The following is an 18,596-nucleotide window of genomic DNA, read 5'->3' on the forward strand; positions in this document are numbered from 1 at the left end:
TCCCCGACATGTCACTGAAGAGGACTTGTCCCAATTGGCTGGGTGCACTTAATTGACATGCTATTCATAATCATACTTTAATATTCACATTATATCTTACAGGGAATCTGTAGGCCTACGTCTGTAATCCATCTCCAGAACAGTTAGCCCGACCGACTTCAAATTTGCCACACACGTCGCTGACGACCCGAGGGAGTGCAGTTCCCAACGGGTTGTCCAGAACCGCCAGAAAAGTCTCCAGCCGTGTCCCAAACGAACCAATTGATTGCCATGGCAACCCTAGCCAAAGCTTGATTTGGCAAGTTCCCCACACCTGTCAAATTTCCCCACACCTGTCAAATTGCACTCTTCAGACATTCTCCACACATTCTCCTCAGGCGTTTACTGCACAAGGACTTTCCACAACCGCCAATCCCCCGATATGCTGATGACATCAATAATCTCCATATAAGGGCATACATTAACACAGGACAGGTAGACAGACAGATTCAGGAATCTCCATATATGGGCACAAAGGGGACACAGACTGTCTGTGACACTGCCACATAAATGTGTGAAGAAATATTTCCTGACCTGTTATGAGTATTGAAAAAAAATGAAACATGAGTCATTCCACCAAACCATGTACGATTTGGACTTTATCTTTTTTGAAATTACCACACAACATTAAGGACATATTTAATTTGCAGAACAACATATTTTCCCATCTCATTCATTACATTATTTTTGAGTGGTGTAAACCACTCCTACAACTGGCTTTGTTAGTTTACGTGTCTGTTCGTACCAAAAAATTAGCATGGTTGCTATGGTCACCCAGTTCACACGGGTGTGATTTCATTACGTCAGACATTACGTCAGACCACAGCTGATCAGTCTATATAAGACCTTACACCACTAAGTTCACACGGGTGTGATTTTTTATATATAGAATAATATATATATTAATGGGGTTGAGTGGAACAGGGTTGTGATTGTTTTACTCAGGATGGCCACTACTCTACCTGTGGTGATTAAGAGGAGACCACATGGCATGTGGCAATTGTTTTCACAACTAATTATTTTCTATCTTTATTCCATGTAACAGAATTGAGCTGTTAAGCTACGACCAAATATGAGTATAAATGTAAAATAAGGTGTGAAATTGCCTCTTTCTGTAGTATGTTGTTCAGAAGACTTGTAGGGCCAGTTTATTATTGTTATGGAGGGGAGAATGTAATGGGGTTGAGTGCGACTGGGGGACGGGTTAAAATGCTATTTTAATGATTAATCATCTATTTATTCAAAAACTAAACATGACCAGCAATAAATCACAGATAGATGTATATGTGAATGGCATCATTTATGGATTTTTGTACATTTTTAGTAGTCATAGCTCAAGACAAAATGGACAAAATAGGTGGTGTACTGAAAGCAACATAACTTCTGATATGAAGATACAATGTATGTAATTTTTACACAATATTAAAGGGATTTCAATTGATGATAAAAAGCTTTTAAAAATGAATGACCCATTGATAAAATACACTTGAAAAGGTCAGAGGGACCGCAAATCATACCGGTTTCGTGGAATGACTCACATAGAATACTGGGTGATAACAAGGGAATACATTGGTTAAAATATGGTTGAATATAATTTGTTTTTTGTAGTTAAACCATGGTCATTGATTTTCTGTTGACAAGGTTTGCTCATAAGGGGAGCTGTGGGGAAAAAGCAAGGAAGTGCGGTAGCAGGAGGAACATCTATAGGAAACTACAGGAAGTGAGGTGACAGGGGGTTCCATTCAAGGACAGTCTAAGAAGGATAAGACGCGAAGACCGTACGGGCGACGCCATGTTGCTTTGGAAGGAAAGAAACATGCGCAGTTGAGACCAAGGAAGCTGAACGCGGAAGTGTTGGCTGCATATAGCCCATTGCGCATGTTTCTTTCCTTCCAAAGCAACATGGCGTCGCCCGTACGGTCTTCGCGTCTTATCCTTCTTAGACTGTCCTTGGTTCCATTCTAGCAAAGATGGTTTATGTATGAAGATGGGCCAACTTCATTGGAGCCACTAGAGGCGAAATGGTACACAAAGCCTACAAATGGTCTCCTAAATATAGTAGGCGTGGTTTGCTTCTCCCCAACCTCCACCCTCCCCCCCTGACAACAACACTGTTTCCACACTCAGTCTAGTAGGTGGCGGTAATGCACCATTTAGGTTTGCCAACCGTCATGAAACCCGATAGAAGAAGACAACAACACTGACAAGTCATTTAACAAAGTACATTGAAAACAACTGACAAGGTGTACTTTTGAAATAGTCGTTTTAGTTTCTCGAAGTCCTCCAACAATATAAATTCATGATTTGGATCTATCTCATTAAAAAGTCTCTCCCTAATAGAGTTGTAGAATGGACAATAAAAAACTAAATGCTTTTCATTTTCAATTTCCTTTAGATCACACAGACTACATAATCTATCCTCCTCAACCGTGCCTACATATCTGCCTGTCTCAATATGCCAGCTCTAATTTGGGCACATAAGGATAATTTCTTATCGTTTTATGTCCATTCATTTCACATTATAATATTCACATATTATCATCTTAAATATGGGGTCAGAGCCCCCTATGTGTTGTCCGTGAAATTGCAGATGGACAGAGAGAGGCTTCCAGACTCATCTCAAATCTCGCGAGAGTTTGTTGCTGGGATAAAGAAATGTCATTAACAAAGTAGATTTTCTCCTGATTTGTCTCGCTAAAAGAAGCCATTTTACTATGAATATCTTGTAAATATTGTGTGCCTTGTGATGATTTGGTCCAGTATTTAGTTCAGTGACCATGGAGTTAAGGAATGGTTCAGAAGCTGTGTTCACGTTCACTCTCCCATTGGAAATGAATAGACTCCAACATTCTTCCTGTCTCCTAATAATGTTACCGCCCACCTCACGCAGATACAGGAAGTAAAGCAAAGTTGGCCTCTCTTGCTAATTCTCCTCTTGGATTCTAGGTATCAAAAGAGAGTCAAAGAGACTCTTTTAAGGACAATACTAAACCATAATCAGAAATTGATAAACCAGTAGTAGGTCCAGAAATTAACTTTGAGATCTGAAGAAGAAAAGTTTGGTCAAGGAACATTTCTGCTTTGAATCCATTCAGAGCTTTTGGGCAAAGGGGAACCTGCCTCCTGACTTGAAGGTTGGGTGAGGAATATCTTTTCTCCCTTTTTGAGCAATGCATTGTCTTTCTATTTGATGACTTTATGGATTACTTGATTTTTGGAAAATAGAAGATCTACAATTTTTGGTTCGATTACTTTTGGGATGACTTTTTTTGTAGCCCTGAATGTCTGTGATCTTGTATACATTTCATGTATTCCAGTATCACAAACATAGATCAGGGTAGCCGCAATTTGCAACTCTAGATTTTTTTATAATGGGATGAATCTAGAGTTGCAATACCCTCCATTGACTCCCCACTCATCATTTTGCGTTTGCGATCTGCTTGTCTTAAACGACGTTAAACTCACCAACATTGCAGCTGTAGTCCAAGCTTGAATTATTCTCTTTCAATCTGCCGAGCTTGTTTTTCATAAAAATCCCCCGTAGACATGTTATGAGCTACTTTCTGTCAAGAAATTCTGTGCAAGTGATTCTTTTTCTAAGTGCTGGAGTTTGGAAGCGCTCGTCGTAAGTCACTGAACGTCCCTGCATGCATCTGTTTAGCATTTGCACATAATGCAGGAGGCAGCAGCGCGACCCCTTAATACAAACGAGCGCTTCCAAACTCCAACATTTCTTCTTCTTGACAGAAAGTAGCTCATAACATGTCTACGGGGGATTTTTATGAAAAACAAGCTCGGCAGATTGAAAGAGAATAATTCAAGCTTGGACTACAGCTGCAATGTTGGTGAGTTTAACGTTGTTTAAGACAAGCAGATCGCAAACGCAAAATGATGAGTGGGGAGTCAATGGAGGGTATTGCAACTCTAGATTCATCCCATTATAAACAAATCTAGAGTTGCAAATTGCGGCTAAGATCAGGGGTGTGTGTGTGTGTGTGTGTGTGTGTGTGTGTGTGTGTGTGTGTGTGTGTGTGTTGGTGGTCCCTTATAGAAAAAGTGCCCTTCTGGGCACAGGTCTCCACCAGGAGGATAGGACTGTGTGAGATGTTTGGCAAAGTGTTTAGGAGTAATATAAACATGTTTTTTGTTTGTTAGTATTTTGCAACAATTTTCTTCATTTTGTTGAGGAAATGCAGAGCCAGATCACTCATAGCATGAGGATAGAATTCTGGATGAGCAGGACATGTGCAGCATTTTGTACAAAACGGGCCACTCCTGAAAACTTTGGAAGGCAATGTTAGCCAATCAGTGTAGAATCTGAGAAATCCAACAGACTCGTCTTGATCACATGACTACAGAGATCATGTGTAACGATTTGCGTGACATTTGGATGAAATCTGTGCGACTAACATAAGCAATATGTTTTGCAGAAATCGGCCTCATGGTGGCGCTATAACCGGTAGATGTGGAGGGATGCAGGGACAATGTTTTTCCATGGCCTCTAGGGAGTGCGCATACATAAGTTGTATACAGATCGATGCAGTTATAGCTAAAAACAGGAATTGGCCTGTTATAGCGCCACCGTGAGGCTGATTTGGGGAAAAGATTAGTGGCATGTCGTCCTCGGCCTAAATGTGCGTGTATAATTTCATGGAAATTGCACACTGTGTTTGTGATTTGTGGCATTTTGTTCGAAACGGACCAATCATGTGAGCTTTGGAAGCCAATCTTAGCCAATCAGGATGGAAGATGGGAAATGGTGCAGATCCGTGTTGATCACATGACTATGGAGATAGTGTATACCGAATTGTGTGATGTATGGATAAAATGTGTATGAGTAATCTACAGAAATGTGTTTTGCCTAAATCGGCCTCATGGTGGCGCTATAACAGGCCGTTGAGGAATATTTGGGGCAGAGGTTCGTCGTTGGCATCCAGGGAGTGTGTGTGTAAAGTTTGGCATGGATCGGGCCAACGGTGGCAGAGATTAGCTGGTAACAGACGGAAGGAAGGAAGGAAGGAAGGACGGATGCACACACACACGGACGGAGTGCAAAACATACTCTCTCCCCATGCCTTCGGCCTGGTGGAGACAATAACAGCATAGACATCAGTTAGTAGCAGTGCGCGCTCTGCTTGCGCACAAGTAGGCCAAAAGGTGTGTTTAGTCAAACCGGTGCCCGGCTACAGGCCAGCTCCATAGCCAGACGTATACGTACAGAGACTTTTAAGAGGTTTTTAACAGGGTGGGGCATGCATGCATTGATTGCATTCCCTATTTGCAACGTTCCAAAGTAGGCCAGTGCTGCCTAGTTATTTAGAATTACATACATTCACCACTCAAGCCCTTTATGTGTACCGAGTCTGATGGCATGTCCATTTTAGCCTGCTTGTGTGGTGCAAATAACTAAAATCAGAAAAGGACTACACATTCCTTTGAGTGAACTGAGTAAAGGCTTCATAACTAAAATGAAACATTTGTTTTTGCGACTGAAGGACACGTGGTAGTCACTAGCCCGGTAGAGGGGCCTAATGGTATGGGCGTATGGCCAGTGTGTACAAGTTAGAGGCCTAATGGTATGGGCATATGGCCAGTCACTAGCCACGGTAGAGAGGCCTAATGGTATGTATGGCCAGTGTGTACAGGTTAGAGGCCTAATGGTATGGGCATATGGCCAGTCACTAGCCACGGTAGAGAGGCCTAATGGTATGGGCGTATGGCCAGTGTGTACAAGTTAGAGGCCTAATGGTATGGGCATATGGCCAGTCACTAGCCACGGTAGAGAGGCCTAATGGTATGTATGGCCAGTGTGTACAAGTTGAACCTCGCTCCACATATCAAGCTCAACTTCTCTGCGACTGTCCCTACACCAGAATGCTGTGTCACTGTGCAGTACTAAACATCAACGCCAACACACATGTTACCAACAACAACATCATACACATCATAAGCAGGGTAACCTCACCAATGATTGATGCAGCGGCAAAAAAAAATCGCACTTGTGTGAAGTAGCTTTTATCGTGATGATCATGTAAGTTACAGGGGCATGCTTAAAGCAAACATAAAAAGTCCATAGACTTGGTGCCAAATGACGTCACAGGGGCACACACACACAAAGCCAGGTGTGTTGGAGGATCTAGCGCCCCATAAAGAGTAGCAGCATAGATATAAAACTATTAAAATAACTGTGGCTGAACAGCCTCCAAATAACTACTGTCGCTGTCTTGCTGATGTTTTGCTGTAATCCGAAGACGGATGAGTACATTATTATCTACTCATGCAAGGGAGGAGCACAGCCCTGGAAGAGAGAAAACAGCACAACTCTATGTTGTCATTTCACTACATCTGCTGGGTGGAGTTGCCATTCCAAGTGTTGTTGTCGTCTTCGCTGTCTTCCTGGGCGCGTAACCGGTTGACGTTGCCGTCTTTCTTGAAGGATTCACTCTGTGGTGCATCAGAGGTGGCTGATGATGAGCTGGGGTAAGTGTTGGGCTGTGGAGTGTCTGGAGGAGAGGGATGTCCCCTGAAATACCTCCATACAGCTAGCAGGGGATTCAACGTTATATTCAAAATTATTTTGTATAAAATACATATTGCATCTCCAGAATACTGGATCAGTGTGTTGGTAGGCCAGCCCATCTCAGGCATAAGCAATATGGAGGCACTAGGGGCCAGATCTAGCTCAAGCAGGGTCTTGTTCAGGTCCTCATCTGCGAACTTCCGCGGCGGGAACATGGTGGCAAGGGAGAAGTTACCATATGACCAGCGGCCCCCAACTTCATGAACCACGAACTGCTGCACTTCCTGCAGACTGCTGTCTGAGGGAAACTGATTGGTGAAGGAAGAGCCATCTGGGAGACGGAACTGTATATTCACTATGTCACGTCTGTCCCTGACTAAGGCCTCCCTCTTGGCTTGTTCTGCCTGCTTGGCCTGTAGTGCTGCCTGCTTGAGGGCCTCCAACTCATGGTAGCGTGCAGCTCTGTCAGCGCTGTCCAAAGCAATCTGCTGTTTAACACGCTCCCGGTCGGCCTTGTGTTCAGCCTGCTTACGGTTCCACTCATCCAGGAGCTGCTTGTTCTTTAAGTCCTCCTGTTTGCCCTTGAAGTTCAATGTGTCCTTCTCCGTCTTCCTCCGCTCCATCTCTTTCTTGATCTCCTGCTCTTCCTTCTTTCTTTGTTCCCGTCTGTCGTCTATTGTGTTTGTTAACTTTTCCTCCGCCCTGGTCTCCCGGTTTTCCACCGGACAACTTTTGGAGGCGTCACCCGATGATAACTCTTCTATTCTGCCACGCATCTGGAGACTTTTTTTGTGCATCTGTTTGACTTTTCCGATTGTTCCCGTGAGTTCCTTGGCAGACACGCTGCCGGCGACGACTTCGAGGAGAATGCCGTTCTCTCCGAAGAAGAAGCTAGATGGTATGCACATCACCGTATAGATCTGGGAGAACTGCACGCATGTCTCACTCCTGGCATCCACTTTGATCGCCACACAATTCTGTGCAGCTTCAGAAACGTTGCCGTCCTCCCAGCTGGACATCAGCCGTGCAGACTGCTCATCCGCACCTGTGATAACAACAACGAAGATTTTCGTCTGTTGTTTGGCAGAGGCAATGGCATTGTGAATGGAGCCCTGAAACCACAGCATTGTCTAGTCTAGCAAATTGTGTCTAAACTATCTGTGTATTCTAATAATTGACTGGTAGCATCATAGCTTAAATGAAGTCTAGCTGCACAAGCTTATATTGGCCCCCGACGTAAGAACCATAAACAAACAAACCCGATACGCCCATATATAGGCATACTGTATGTGGAGATCAGGATGTTCAGAGCCACAGATCTGACCGCTATGCCCAAATATAGTCATGCACATGTATGGATATCCAGTTGTCCAGATCCGCCGATCCAAACGATATGCCCATATCGGAATGCCTGTTTGGCCATATACTGATGACATCAGGGATCTCCATATATGGGCACAAAAGGAAGGCGGAAGTTGTGGGATTTTGACGGAAGTACCGCTCAAGGAAATGACTTTGGCGCTTTACAAATCTGTTTACATCTTCGTGAATGAAACAACTTACAACACAGAGATCGTAGTAGAACATTTGTATTTTGAACCTTGCGGCTCCATCTGTGCCTCCAGCCATCTTCCAAGTCTTTCTAGATGTGAAGTCCTTCAGTTTTTGACCCCATAATGAAATAAACGCGCATGCACACTTATGCGTCCATCCGTCTGTCCCGGCCTCCCGGGAGTAACTTGTTTGGTCTCAATTGCGCTGTGTGTGTGTCTCATCATGACCCAGATGTGCGCAGGGGCCAAATAGCAATTCGGACGAACTCTTAACGCTTTTAGAGACCTGAAAAACCACAAATATCTGTATCTGTCAGCAGTCTGAGTGAGAACACACAGAATTCTCTGTGTTCAGGGGATTGATTCTATGCTAACTGATTGACCGAGCTTCACAACACAACGTTCATGTTGTATGGCCAATATAAATTGGAAGAATCGTTCTAGACATAATAAATGTCTAGACATTGCCATAAAGAAAAGAAGAAAAGGCTAAACAGCAAAGGCCTCACTCGCCCTTACGGTTAAAAGCAAACCCCATTTCCCAGTTTTATCTCCATCTCACGAGATGATGCTCGATCATAATAAATGGCCTCATAGGCACCGTATAATATTCGTAAAGTTTGGGTACTGCCTTATGGCAGCGTATGCAAGAAAGGTGACACTGATTGGTCCAGCGCGGTCTGCAAGATTTTAGCTCTAGACAAACAGTCAATACACAATACACAGATCTCTCATAGACGTTACAATTAATTACAGATAAAACATATTTGTGTCCATATTACCTGAGCAATCTTCCCTCTCCTTTATGAGCGTGCACAGTGCCTGCTGGACTCTTTGAACGATTTGTTGTGACTATCATGCTCACTACTGACCATATCAATGGTCTATTGCAGGGCTTTCCAAAGTGCGTCCCGCGGGCCAAATGCGGCACTGGGGCGAATTGTATACGGCCCGCAGCTTCATACCTGAATTGTATTATGAACGGCCCGCCCAACAGTATGGGGTACTTTTACATTAAAGTTTTTTAACGTGGGCATTTCCCAGAGTATAATTTGTGAGTGTTCTTTGTTCCTTGTATTACTTTTTTATTTACCTTGTTCGTCTGGTTACATTGTTAAAAAGGATGAAAAAAGGCTGAGTTACACCTTTTGCTCATAGCGCACACCTGACAAAATACCATTGATATTGATGATGATAGTTAAATTGAATCGTTTAGAATCGAAGGTACATTATGAAGTTGGCCCCTTGGGTGTTTTAATATTTTTTAATATGGCCCCCTTTGAAAAATGTTTGGACACCCCTGGTCTATTGCGTCACCCTGCTAAGTAGCCTGGACACCCCTGGTCTATTGCGTCACCCTGCTAAGTAGCCTGGACACCCCTGGTCTATTGCGTCACCCTGCTAAGTAGCCTGGACACCCCTGGTCTATTGCGTCACCCTGCTAAGTAGCCTGGACACCCCTGGTCTATTGCGTCACCCTGCTAAGTAGCCTGGACACCCCTGGTCTATTTCGTCACCCTGCTAAGTAGCCTGGACACCCCTGGTCTATTGCGTCACCCTGCTAAGTAGCCTGGACACCCCTGGTCTATTGCGTCACCCTGCTAAGTAGCCTGGACACCCCTGGTCTATTGCGTCACCCTGCTAAGTAGCCTGGACACCCCTGGTCTATTTCGTCACCCTGCTAAGTAGCCTGGACACCCCTGGTCTATTGCGTCACCCTGCTAAGTAGCCTGGACACCCCTGGTCTATTGCGTCACCCTGCTAAGTAGCCTGGACACCCCTGGTCTACTGCGTCACCCTGCTAAGTAGCCTGGACACCCTTGGTCTATTGCGTCACCCTGCTAAGTAGCCTGGACACCCCTGGTCTATTGCGTCACCCTGCTAAGTAGCCTGGACACCCCTGGTCTATTGCTGCACCCTGCTAAGTAGCCTGGACAACCCTGGTCTATTGCTGCACCCTGCTAAGTAGCCTGGACACCCCTGGTCTATTGCTGCACCCTGCTAAGTAGCCTGGACACCCCTGGTCTACTGCGTCACCCTGCTAAGTAGCCTGGACACCCCTGGTCTATTGCTGCACCCTGCTAAGTAGCCTGGACACCCCTGGTCTATTGCGTCACCCTGCTAAGTAGCCTGGACACCCCTGGTCTATTGCGTCACCCTGCTAAGTAGCCTGGACACCCCTGGTCTATTGCTTCACCCTGCTAAGTAGCCTGGACACCCCTGGTCTATTGCGTCACCCTGCTAAGTAGCCTGGACACCCCTGGTCTATTGCGTCACCCTGCTAAGTAGCCGCCCTGGACACCCCTGGTCTATTGCGTCACCCTGCTAAGTAGCCTACTGCAGATGTTCTGTCAAAAGAGTTGGATACCAGTGGCTGATGGAGAACATCGCTGCTTAAGGCTATGTTTATGTTATCTGGTAGTTGGCACCATAAGAGAAGAATGAAAACATACACATTCAATAGCCTATGAAAGCTATATGCAATAATATTAATCCATAGATTAAAAAAACAAGAAAAAAAAAACATTTCAAGTCTCATCCAAATGACAGGCACCATAGTACCGGTATATATTCTTTATTTTGTTTGATTTGATTTGTCATCACTGTGACATTTTCAACATAGTTTTTTTTTGTCTAATGAAGGCTTGGTGTCCATGTGGATCTCGGACTTCTCCAGTCGTTATCTGTCGTCTCTGCCGGGTGTAAACCTCATGTCCAAAACAGTTACTTTTCAGGATTCAAAAGTAGCAGATCTACAAGCTTGTACATCTGCTACCTTTGATGCTTTCGCCTGACGCTGTGGTATGATTTACGTTAAGTTAAAATATGGAGATAAGAGGTTTCTGCCCATCAGCAACACTATGATGTATAACTTGCCCAAATTTGGGCAAGGTTGTAGCCCAATTCGAACACCATTGACTTCCATTATAAAATAAAGCCTGTGGAAGAAAAATTGCATCTTGAGATCTAGATTGAAATGGTGTAGCGTCCATTAATCCCGGACTTCATGTGGGAAGCCTGTCTGGTTGTCTATGTAGGCTACCGGTCTACCGGTACGCATCTATGTGGGGACAAATGCATGAAGGTATATTTCCTTGGCCTAATGGCAAGACATACAGACGGCTAGCCTCATACAGAGCAACAGCATAAAAACACTTCTTCTCCAGCTGGGGCGACCTCGTTTCCTTTTCCCTTGGGGGTTCCATGTCAGGGCTTGTCGGGTGATATTTGTAGCAGGTTCTGAGGGTCTGGCATACTATGGTCCGACGGAGCATTGGTTGGACATGCGTCCGCACCTCGGACTAGCGCCTGCTCCCGTGCTTGCGGGTTAAACATGCACATTTTGGTGTCGATGGATTTGTTCTTTGAGCTTCAGATCTTCCTGAGCATGTTAAACACCACTCTAGCCTTGTTGATTGATTCTGCTTCATGTCAGGTGGTGTCCACAACACTGCCTAGGTAAGTAAAAGCTGCTATACCTATAGAGGAGGTAGAAAAAAGTATGAGAATGTAATGAATAGACGTCTCTAGTCCATTCTGGCCTTGAGGGTACGTGTGGTAACCTTGTCTTTCTCAATCACATGTACAATCACTCCCATTCCCGACACAGCATCCCTGTCTACTGCGTTCAGCATTGCCTGGGAGATCGTTTCAAATAGGTCCTCCGGTTCCATGTCTGGTTCCCACAGTGACTCACACATGCCATACATCTGCTCGGAGCACGTGCCACTCACAACAAAGTCTTCCGTCACCATAGGACAACCAATCAAATCCAGGGAGCAGATGAATGGTTCAAAGGTCTTAGGATCCAGCCCAGCAATCACAGGTTCAATAAAGTATGGTCCAAACCGCCTTCCATATAACAGGTTAGACACAACGCTCATAAAGGTCTTGGGCTTGATCTGGCGACCCTCCTTCAATTCATAGAGGTTCAGATTGAATTTAAGACTCTGCGAAACTGTCTGCACGTCAGTGGCCAGTCCGGCCAGGCCGATGTACAGCCTGTCTCCCATGGGGAAGATCTTTTGGAAATCTGTGGTGATCATTTGATTCTGAATGCCAAATCTACGATCGGCTGCAATCGCCACACAGTCCTTCCCTCGCATGGCCATGACGGCCCCACCATTATAGGACATGATAGACATTGTGAACACGTCGCTTTATATCCAAAATCTGGAAAATTTGTTAATGAATGCTATTATGCACAGAGATTAAAGAAACAGAGCCATACAAATGAACTTAAAGTGTGCAGGCTTATATTGGCCTTGTGACATCAGACCTCACATTGTGATTGGCTGAGAGGCATTGTCAATGTTTCTAAATAAAGAAACATTGTAATATAATAATACAATATAATAATATAACCTGGCTTCCTAGTATGTTTACAAATCAATCTTAAAATTCTACCAAATGACCAATCTATCAGAGATATCTGCCTACTGAGATGTCTAGTCTGTGGCATCTAAATTCTGTGAATACGCTAAAACCCCTGCAGCATTACTGCACACAGTGCCACACACGCCCCTCCCATTAATCAGTCCATTGTACCTGTTGTCACAGTATGACGTCAGTACTAATGTTATATTGATGAAATCAGGGATTTCCATAAAAGACACAGACAAACACGGTTTTGATAACATCAGGGATTATGAAGTGAGTAGTGGAATAGAAGTATATAAAGTATTGAGCAAAGTAAAAGTACCTAAATATTTTACTGATGTAGAGTAAATATAGTTACTGTGGTTACTTGGGTATAAAAATGCTTTACAGCAGTGGTTCTCAGCCTTTTCAGGCCACGACCACCACCAAAAAATACTTAATGCAAATAAATGCACTTTGAATTGTAGGAGTTGAGTCATTAGCCTACTTTTTTGAGGCATTACATTTTGTTTGACTCTGTTCCACAGATAAACGTTGTGAAATTAGCCGATCTACAATCTTGTAGCATGTACCTCTTTCTCAGGTAATATTTCACAATTTGGCCAATGTTTGACTTTATTAGTTTGTTGATTACTGGTACTTTTGATGATTTTTATTTTATTTTAGCAGTACAGTCTTAAAGGTCCTTCAATTGTCACTTTAGAAATGTGCAGATACCCTGTAATACATTTCTAGTTTCTACTTTAAGACATTAAGCTATTCATCTGGGGACCCCACCCACAGGTTGAGAATCCCTGCTTTACACCCATCAGGCCATTTCCCAGAAACAATCCCCACACAAGTAAGTACAATTACAATTTACAATTTAGGCATTTAGCAGACACTCTTAATCCAGACCTACTTACAGTAAGCAAGAACAAAAACATGGTAATACAATATCAAATGCATAAAAATAGTCATCATGAGTCATATGTAAACGAAGAACCTAACAGTGGAATATCTACATATAATTTAGTTTAGTTTTAGTTTAGTTTAGTTTATTTCAAACCTTTCACATGTATAACACATTATACAGACACTTGAGTAATGAAACTAGGTATAGAGTGTTATGTTACATGAATTGAGCCTATGCATATGTGGCAGGATGGGCGTGAGCGTTCCCACGCTGTCACGGCCCGTCCTCCGCCCACTGCTTAATGGATTGATTTGTGGCATTTTATAAGACGGCACGTCTTCTGTGTGCATTAGCTGTCTGTCTCTCCTCCGCTCTGTTTGGAACGCTCTCTACGATCGGGAGACATTCCTCTTCAGTTGAGGCGGTCATTCTGAAGCGGCTGTTCTGTCGGAACAGCGCGCTTAGTTGACACATCTGTGAAGGTACGTTTCTCCACATTGCTGTGTATTCTAGCGCCTGCCTTAGAAGTTGAACGTGACTGTGACCGCTTGTTTTGTTTCTAGCCTCGGGGCTACACAGTGAACATCTCCTTCTGGAGTTCTGTGTGGTGAACTGGCACAACGCCACCCCGGTACGTTATTGGTGGTTCTCCTTCTCTATATATATTCATTTGGTGTCGTTGATGCCAGAGGAATATAAACAGGCTTTTGTTGTTTACAGTTCCTCTTTATCTACCTGGCTACCGCTGCGGTGAAGCACAACGGCAGTACGCCTTGGCCTCATTACAGCTGGTGAGTCCCATTGTGCGCCTCTCTGTTCTTGCCTCAGCGAACTATAGTAGTTAAGTAGTATCTTAATACGGCCGTTTGCGTTTCAGGGCCAGCACCACACCTGCTGCTTTGCTGATATTACCATTCCGCCCATTCTCATGAGCCACCGAGTCTGAGAACAATCACACAGCCACGAATGGTCCCAGTGTTTGGATTGCTGCTCGCCTGAGTCTGGGCCTGGTTCATTGTAACCCTTCTCGTTTAATTCTATTCCTCTATTATATTGTATTCATGCAGTGTCTGGGCGTATATAGGTATATATAAGTATATTGTGTATTATATCATAATGTATATATATGCACTTATATTTATATCTTATACTATATATACCATTGTGATTTAGATACGACCGGCTGAAGAGTCATTGTAGAACACCTCCCACTGTGAAGTGCTGATATATATATTTATCCTCCTTATAGGTCCGGTGCTGGGGATAAGCTACGCTGGAGCAGCTGACGGCCGTCCAGTGGTGGTGGTAATGCCCCTTTTCCCTTTGTTTACTTTTCCTTTGTGGTTTATTTTGAGTTGCTGTGTTGTGTTTTGTTTGTGTATTGCCACCACCCTGGACCGGTGAGCCTGCCCAGCTCCCCTCCTCCCCCCCAGTACTGGCTTGTAGTGGTGTGATATCCCTAGCTCTAGGCACTTTATAGTCACTTGCACTTGCACCTGTTGTTGGATATTGCTATTTTTGCACCGTCTTATTGATAAATTAAATGTCTTCTGGCTATGTCATGTTTTAATTAATTATATATATTGCCAACCATTTATTTAATAAAGTGTTTTGTATATTGGTTACACACGTTTCTGCCTTGCCTTTATTGTCTCCACCAGGCCGAAGGCATGGGGAGAGAGTATGTTTTGCACTCCGTCCGTGTGTGTGTGTGTGTGTGTCCGTCCTTCCTTCCTTCCTTCCTTCTGTCCGTCCGTTATCAGCTAATCTCCGCCACCGTTGGCCCGATCCATGCCAAACTTTGCACACACACTCCCTGGATGCCAACAACGAACCTCTGCCCCAAATATTCTTCAACGTCCTGTTATAGCGCCACCATGAGGCCGATTTAGGCAAAACACATTTCTGTAGATTACTCGTACACATTTTATCCATACATCACACAATTCGGTATACACTATCTTCATAGTCATGTGATCAACACGGATCTGCACCATTTCCCATCTTCCATCCTGATTGGCTAACATTGGCTTCCAAAGCTCACATGATTGGTCCGTTTCAAACTTAATGCCAAAAATCACAAACACAGTGTGCAATTTCCGTGAAATTATACACGCACATTTCCACTAGGCTGAGGACGACATGCCACTAATTTTTTTCCAAATCAACCTCATGGTGGCGCTATAACAGGCCAATTCCTGTTTTTAGCTATAACTGCATCGATCTGTATACAACTTATGTATGTGCACTCCCTAGAGACCATGGAAAAACATTGTCTCTGCATCCCTCCACATCTGCCGGTTATAGCGCCACCATGAGGCCGATTTCTGCAAAACACATTGCTTATGTTAGTCGCACAGATTTCATCCAAATCTCACGCAAATCAGTACACATGATCTCTGTAGTCATGTGAACAAGACGAGTCTGTTGGATTTCTCAGATTCTACACTGATTGGCTAACATTGCCTTCCAAAGTTTTCAGGAGTGGCCCGTTTTGTTCAAAATGCTGCACATGTCCTGCTTATCCAGAATTCTATCCTCAGAGATGCTATGAGTGATCTGGCTCTGCATTTCCTCAACAAAAGAAAATTGTTGCAAAAAACAAACAAACAAAAAAACATGTTTATATTACTCCTAAACATTTTGCCAAACATCTCACACAGTCCTATCCTCCTGGTGGAGACCTGTGCCCAGAAGGGCACTTTTTCTAGTTGTTACTGAATCTGTGTTGGGGAGTCATTACGTGCTCCGGGTGTTCAGTATTAGTATAATATTCCTGGGGTGCAATTCCCCAGGTGGCGTAGTTGGCTACCTTAATCAATACCACCCCGCCACACATACACCTGTAAGGTCGTCGAAGCAAGGGCAAGTGCTACGACAAGTGCTACGGGCTAAGATGGAGTCTGAAGAGGTGGGTTTTCAGACTATGGCGGAAGATTGGGAGTGAGTCTGCAGTTCTGATTGCGTTCCATAGTTTTAGAGACAGAAGAGCCCGATTAAGCAAGTCGAAAAACCCATGAGATTTTCGCTCTGCGCCTTTTCGTATTATGGAAGCCGTGGTGAACGCTCACTCATATGGAATACCACGTTCCTGAATATTTTAGCATTGGGGGAGTGTCCATATGTTAATTATTTTCGCTTTGCACTATTTGCTATTAAGCCCCTTGACCTAAAAACCCTCAGCGCATACCGTTTCCACCTAGGTCTGACCACCTCTTAAATGCAAAAGGCACTGTTTGATTTTACACTTGAGCGCTGCTGGAGTGTTGCCATGTCTGTAAGCGGCTTCTTTTTCTGTAAAGTTGCTTGTAAATATTGGTAGTTGTGGTTGCTTTTCTTGTTTCTAAAGTGCTTATTTGGGCTTTTCTCCTAATGTTGTTTAAACCAGTGATCCTCACACAGCGACATTCCCATGTCAAGGACCCCCAGATGAATGCATTTGCCCAACTAAGCCAGTGACCCCCATGACAGATTTGTGTTTTTAAATGTTTCAATAGCATTTTTCAAAAATATTCCACAATTGTCACTTTTTTCAAAGATTACTTTTGAAAATAGCAGATCTACCAGCTCACAATGCATCACATTCATTCATTCAAACTATGAACTCTGACTGCAGGGGGATATATATTTATAATGATCATTATAACAATGTGCAAGAAAATATGTAAAAAGAAGGAAGAACTTTATATTTGTGGACAATCAAAATATGCTGGAAATTTTAATGTGGTGTCATTAAAAGGAATCTTGATATGGCAGACTCACTATCTAGAAAATAAAAACATGGCACTTCATTTAAAATAGGTTGCAGACCCCTGTTATATGCGATTCTTTTGGGAGTATGTTTATAGACATATTTACTTGTTTCTATGAGACATGGCAACAGCGAGCTTTCTGGCTTTCTGTTCAAACGTTGAGATTGTAAAGGGTCATATATCGCTCATTTCCCAACCTTTTTTAAAAATTAAAACATCTCCATAATCATTGGGACGTTTGCTTTCATACGCTGTATCACACCCGACTCAATTCTTCTTCAATAAAATGCTACGAGCGAAGACCATAACATTGGGGCCGCAGCAATACGCATGGCGCACGTATGGCATTTCAACTCATTCCTACGTCGTGACTCGAATGAAATAAAATAAAATAAACATTTTACTGGTGTTTTTCAATAGAAACAAATAAAGAGAGTGTGTGCAACAGTGCATATACGTGCATGCACTGTATGCTATATTTCCTCCTTGTCGGGATGGTGAGCAGCTCTTCACAGCCCGTTTGTCTTTCATATTATTCTTATAATATTTGATTGATTATAAACACTCATTTCTCAACCGTTTTTTTAAATGTAAAAATCCCCATATTCCTTAGGAATCTTGCTTTCATTCGCTGTATGGTACATGGTTCTATTTTTATCGAATTAAACAATATCAAACGAACTTGTATGTTCGGGGGTTAGACGATTCTGGGAACATTACGCATGGATTGCCAATTTGCCAGCCAATGCTGCGTATCTACTCGCAGTTCCATTCCGATCTGAAAGGTATAGGTAGGTGCCATTTCAAAGGCTTAGTTATTCATTTATGAATCAAATGAACTAGAATAAAGATTTTTACAGCTGTTTTTCATGCTTAGAACAGAAACAAACTAGAAAAAGTGCCCTTCTGGGCACAGGTCTCCACCAGGAGGATAGGAGTGTGTGTGATGTTTGGCAAAATGTTTAGGAGTAATATAAACATGTTTGTTTTTTTTGTTTCTTGCAACAATTTTCTTCATTTTGTTGAGGAAATGCAGAGCCAGATCACTCATAGCATCTCTGAGGATAGAAGGACAATATGAGCAGGACATGAGAAGGCAATCTTAGCTAATCAGTGTAGAATCTGAGAAATCCAACAGGCTCGTCTTGATCACATGACTACAGAGATCATGTGTACCGATTTGCGTGAGATTTGGATGAAATCTGTGCTAACATAAACAATGCGTTTTGCAGAAAGCGGCCTCATGGTGGCGCTATAACCGGCAGATGTGGAGGGATGCAGCGAAAATGTTTGTCCATGGCCTCTAGGGAGTGGGCATACATAAGTTGTATACAGATCGATGCAGTTATAGGTAAAAACAGGAATTGGCCTGTTATAGCGCCACCATGAGGCTGATTTGGGGGGAAAATAGTGGCATGTCGTCCTCGGCCTAGTGGAAATGTGCGTGTATAATTTCA

The 18,596-nt window shown here is 43.4% G+C and overlaps 2 protein-coding genes across 2 annotated transcripts; both read right to left on the minus strand.

The window, feature by feature from the left end:
* Positions 1–6,378: 6,378 nt before the first annotated feature.
* LOC306936328 (UBX domain-containing protein 4-like) lies at positions 6,379–7,686 on the minus strand (the record flags this gene model as incomplete). Its single annotated transcript, XM_079519816.1, has 1 exon — positions 6,379–7,686. The coding sequence occupies one exon, from the start codon at positions 7,684–7,686 to the stop codon at positions 6,379–6,381; it is 1,308 nt and encodes a 435-aa protein (XP_079375942.1).
* A 3,953-nt stretch (positions 7,687–11,639) lies between these two features.
* Positions 11,640–12,272, minus strand: LOC306936926 (proteasome subunit beta type-3-like; the record flags this gene model as incomplete). The annotated part of the gene is made up of 1 exon (XM_079520587.1): positions 11,640–12,272. Exon 1 carries the CDS (start codon positions 12,255–12,257, stop codon positions 11,640–11,642), a length of 618 nt encoding a protein of 205 aa, XP_079376713.1. The 5' UTR covers positions 12,258–12,272.
* Between the last annotated feature and the right edge of the window lie 6,324 nt (positions 12,273–18,596).

This window comes from Electrona antarctica, assembly GCF_951216825.1.
Source record: "Electrona antarctica genome assembly, chromosome: 14".
Taxonomy (NCBI): Eukaryota; Metazoa; Chordata; class Actinopteri; order Myctophiformes; family Myctophidae; genus Electrona; species Electrona antarctica.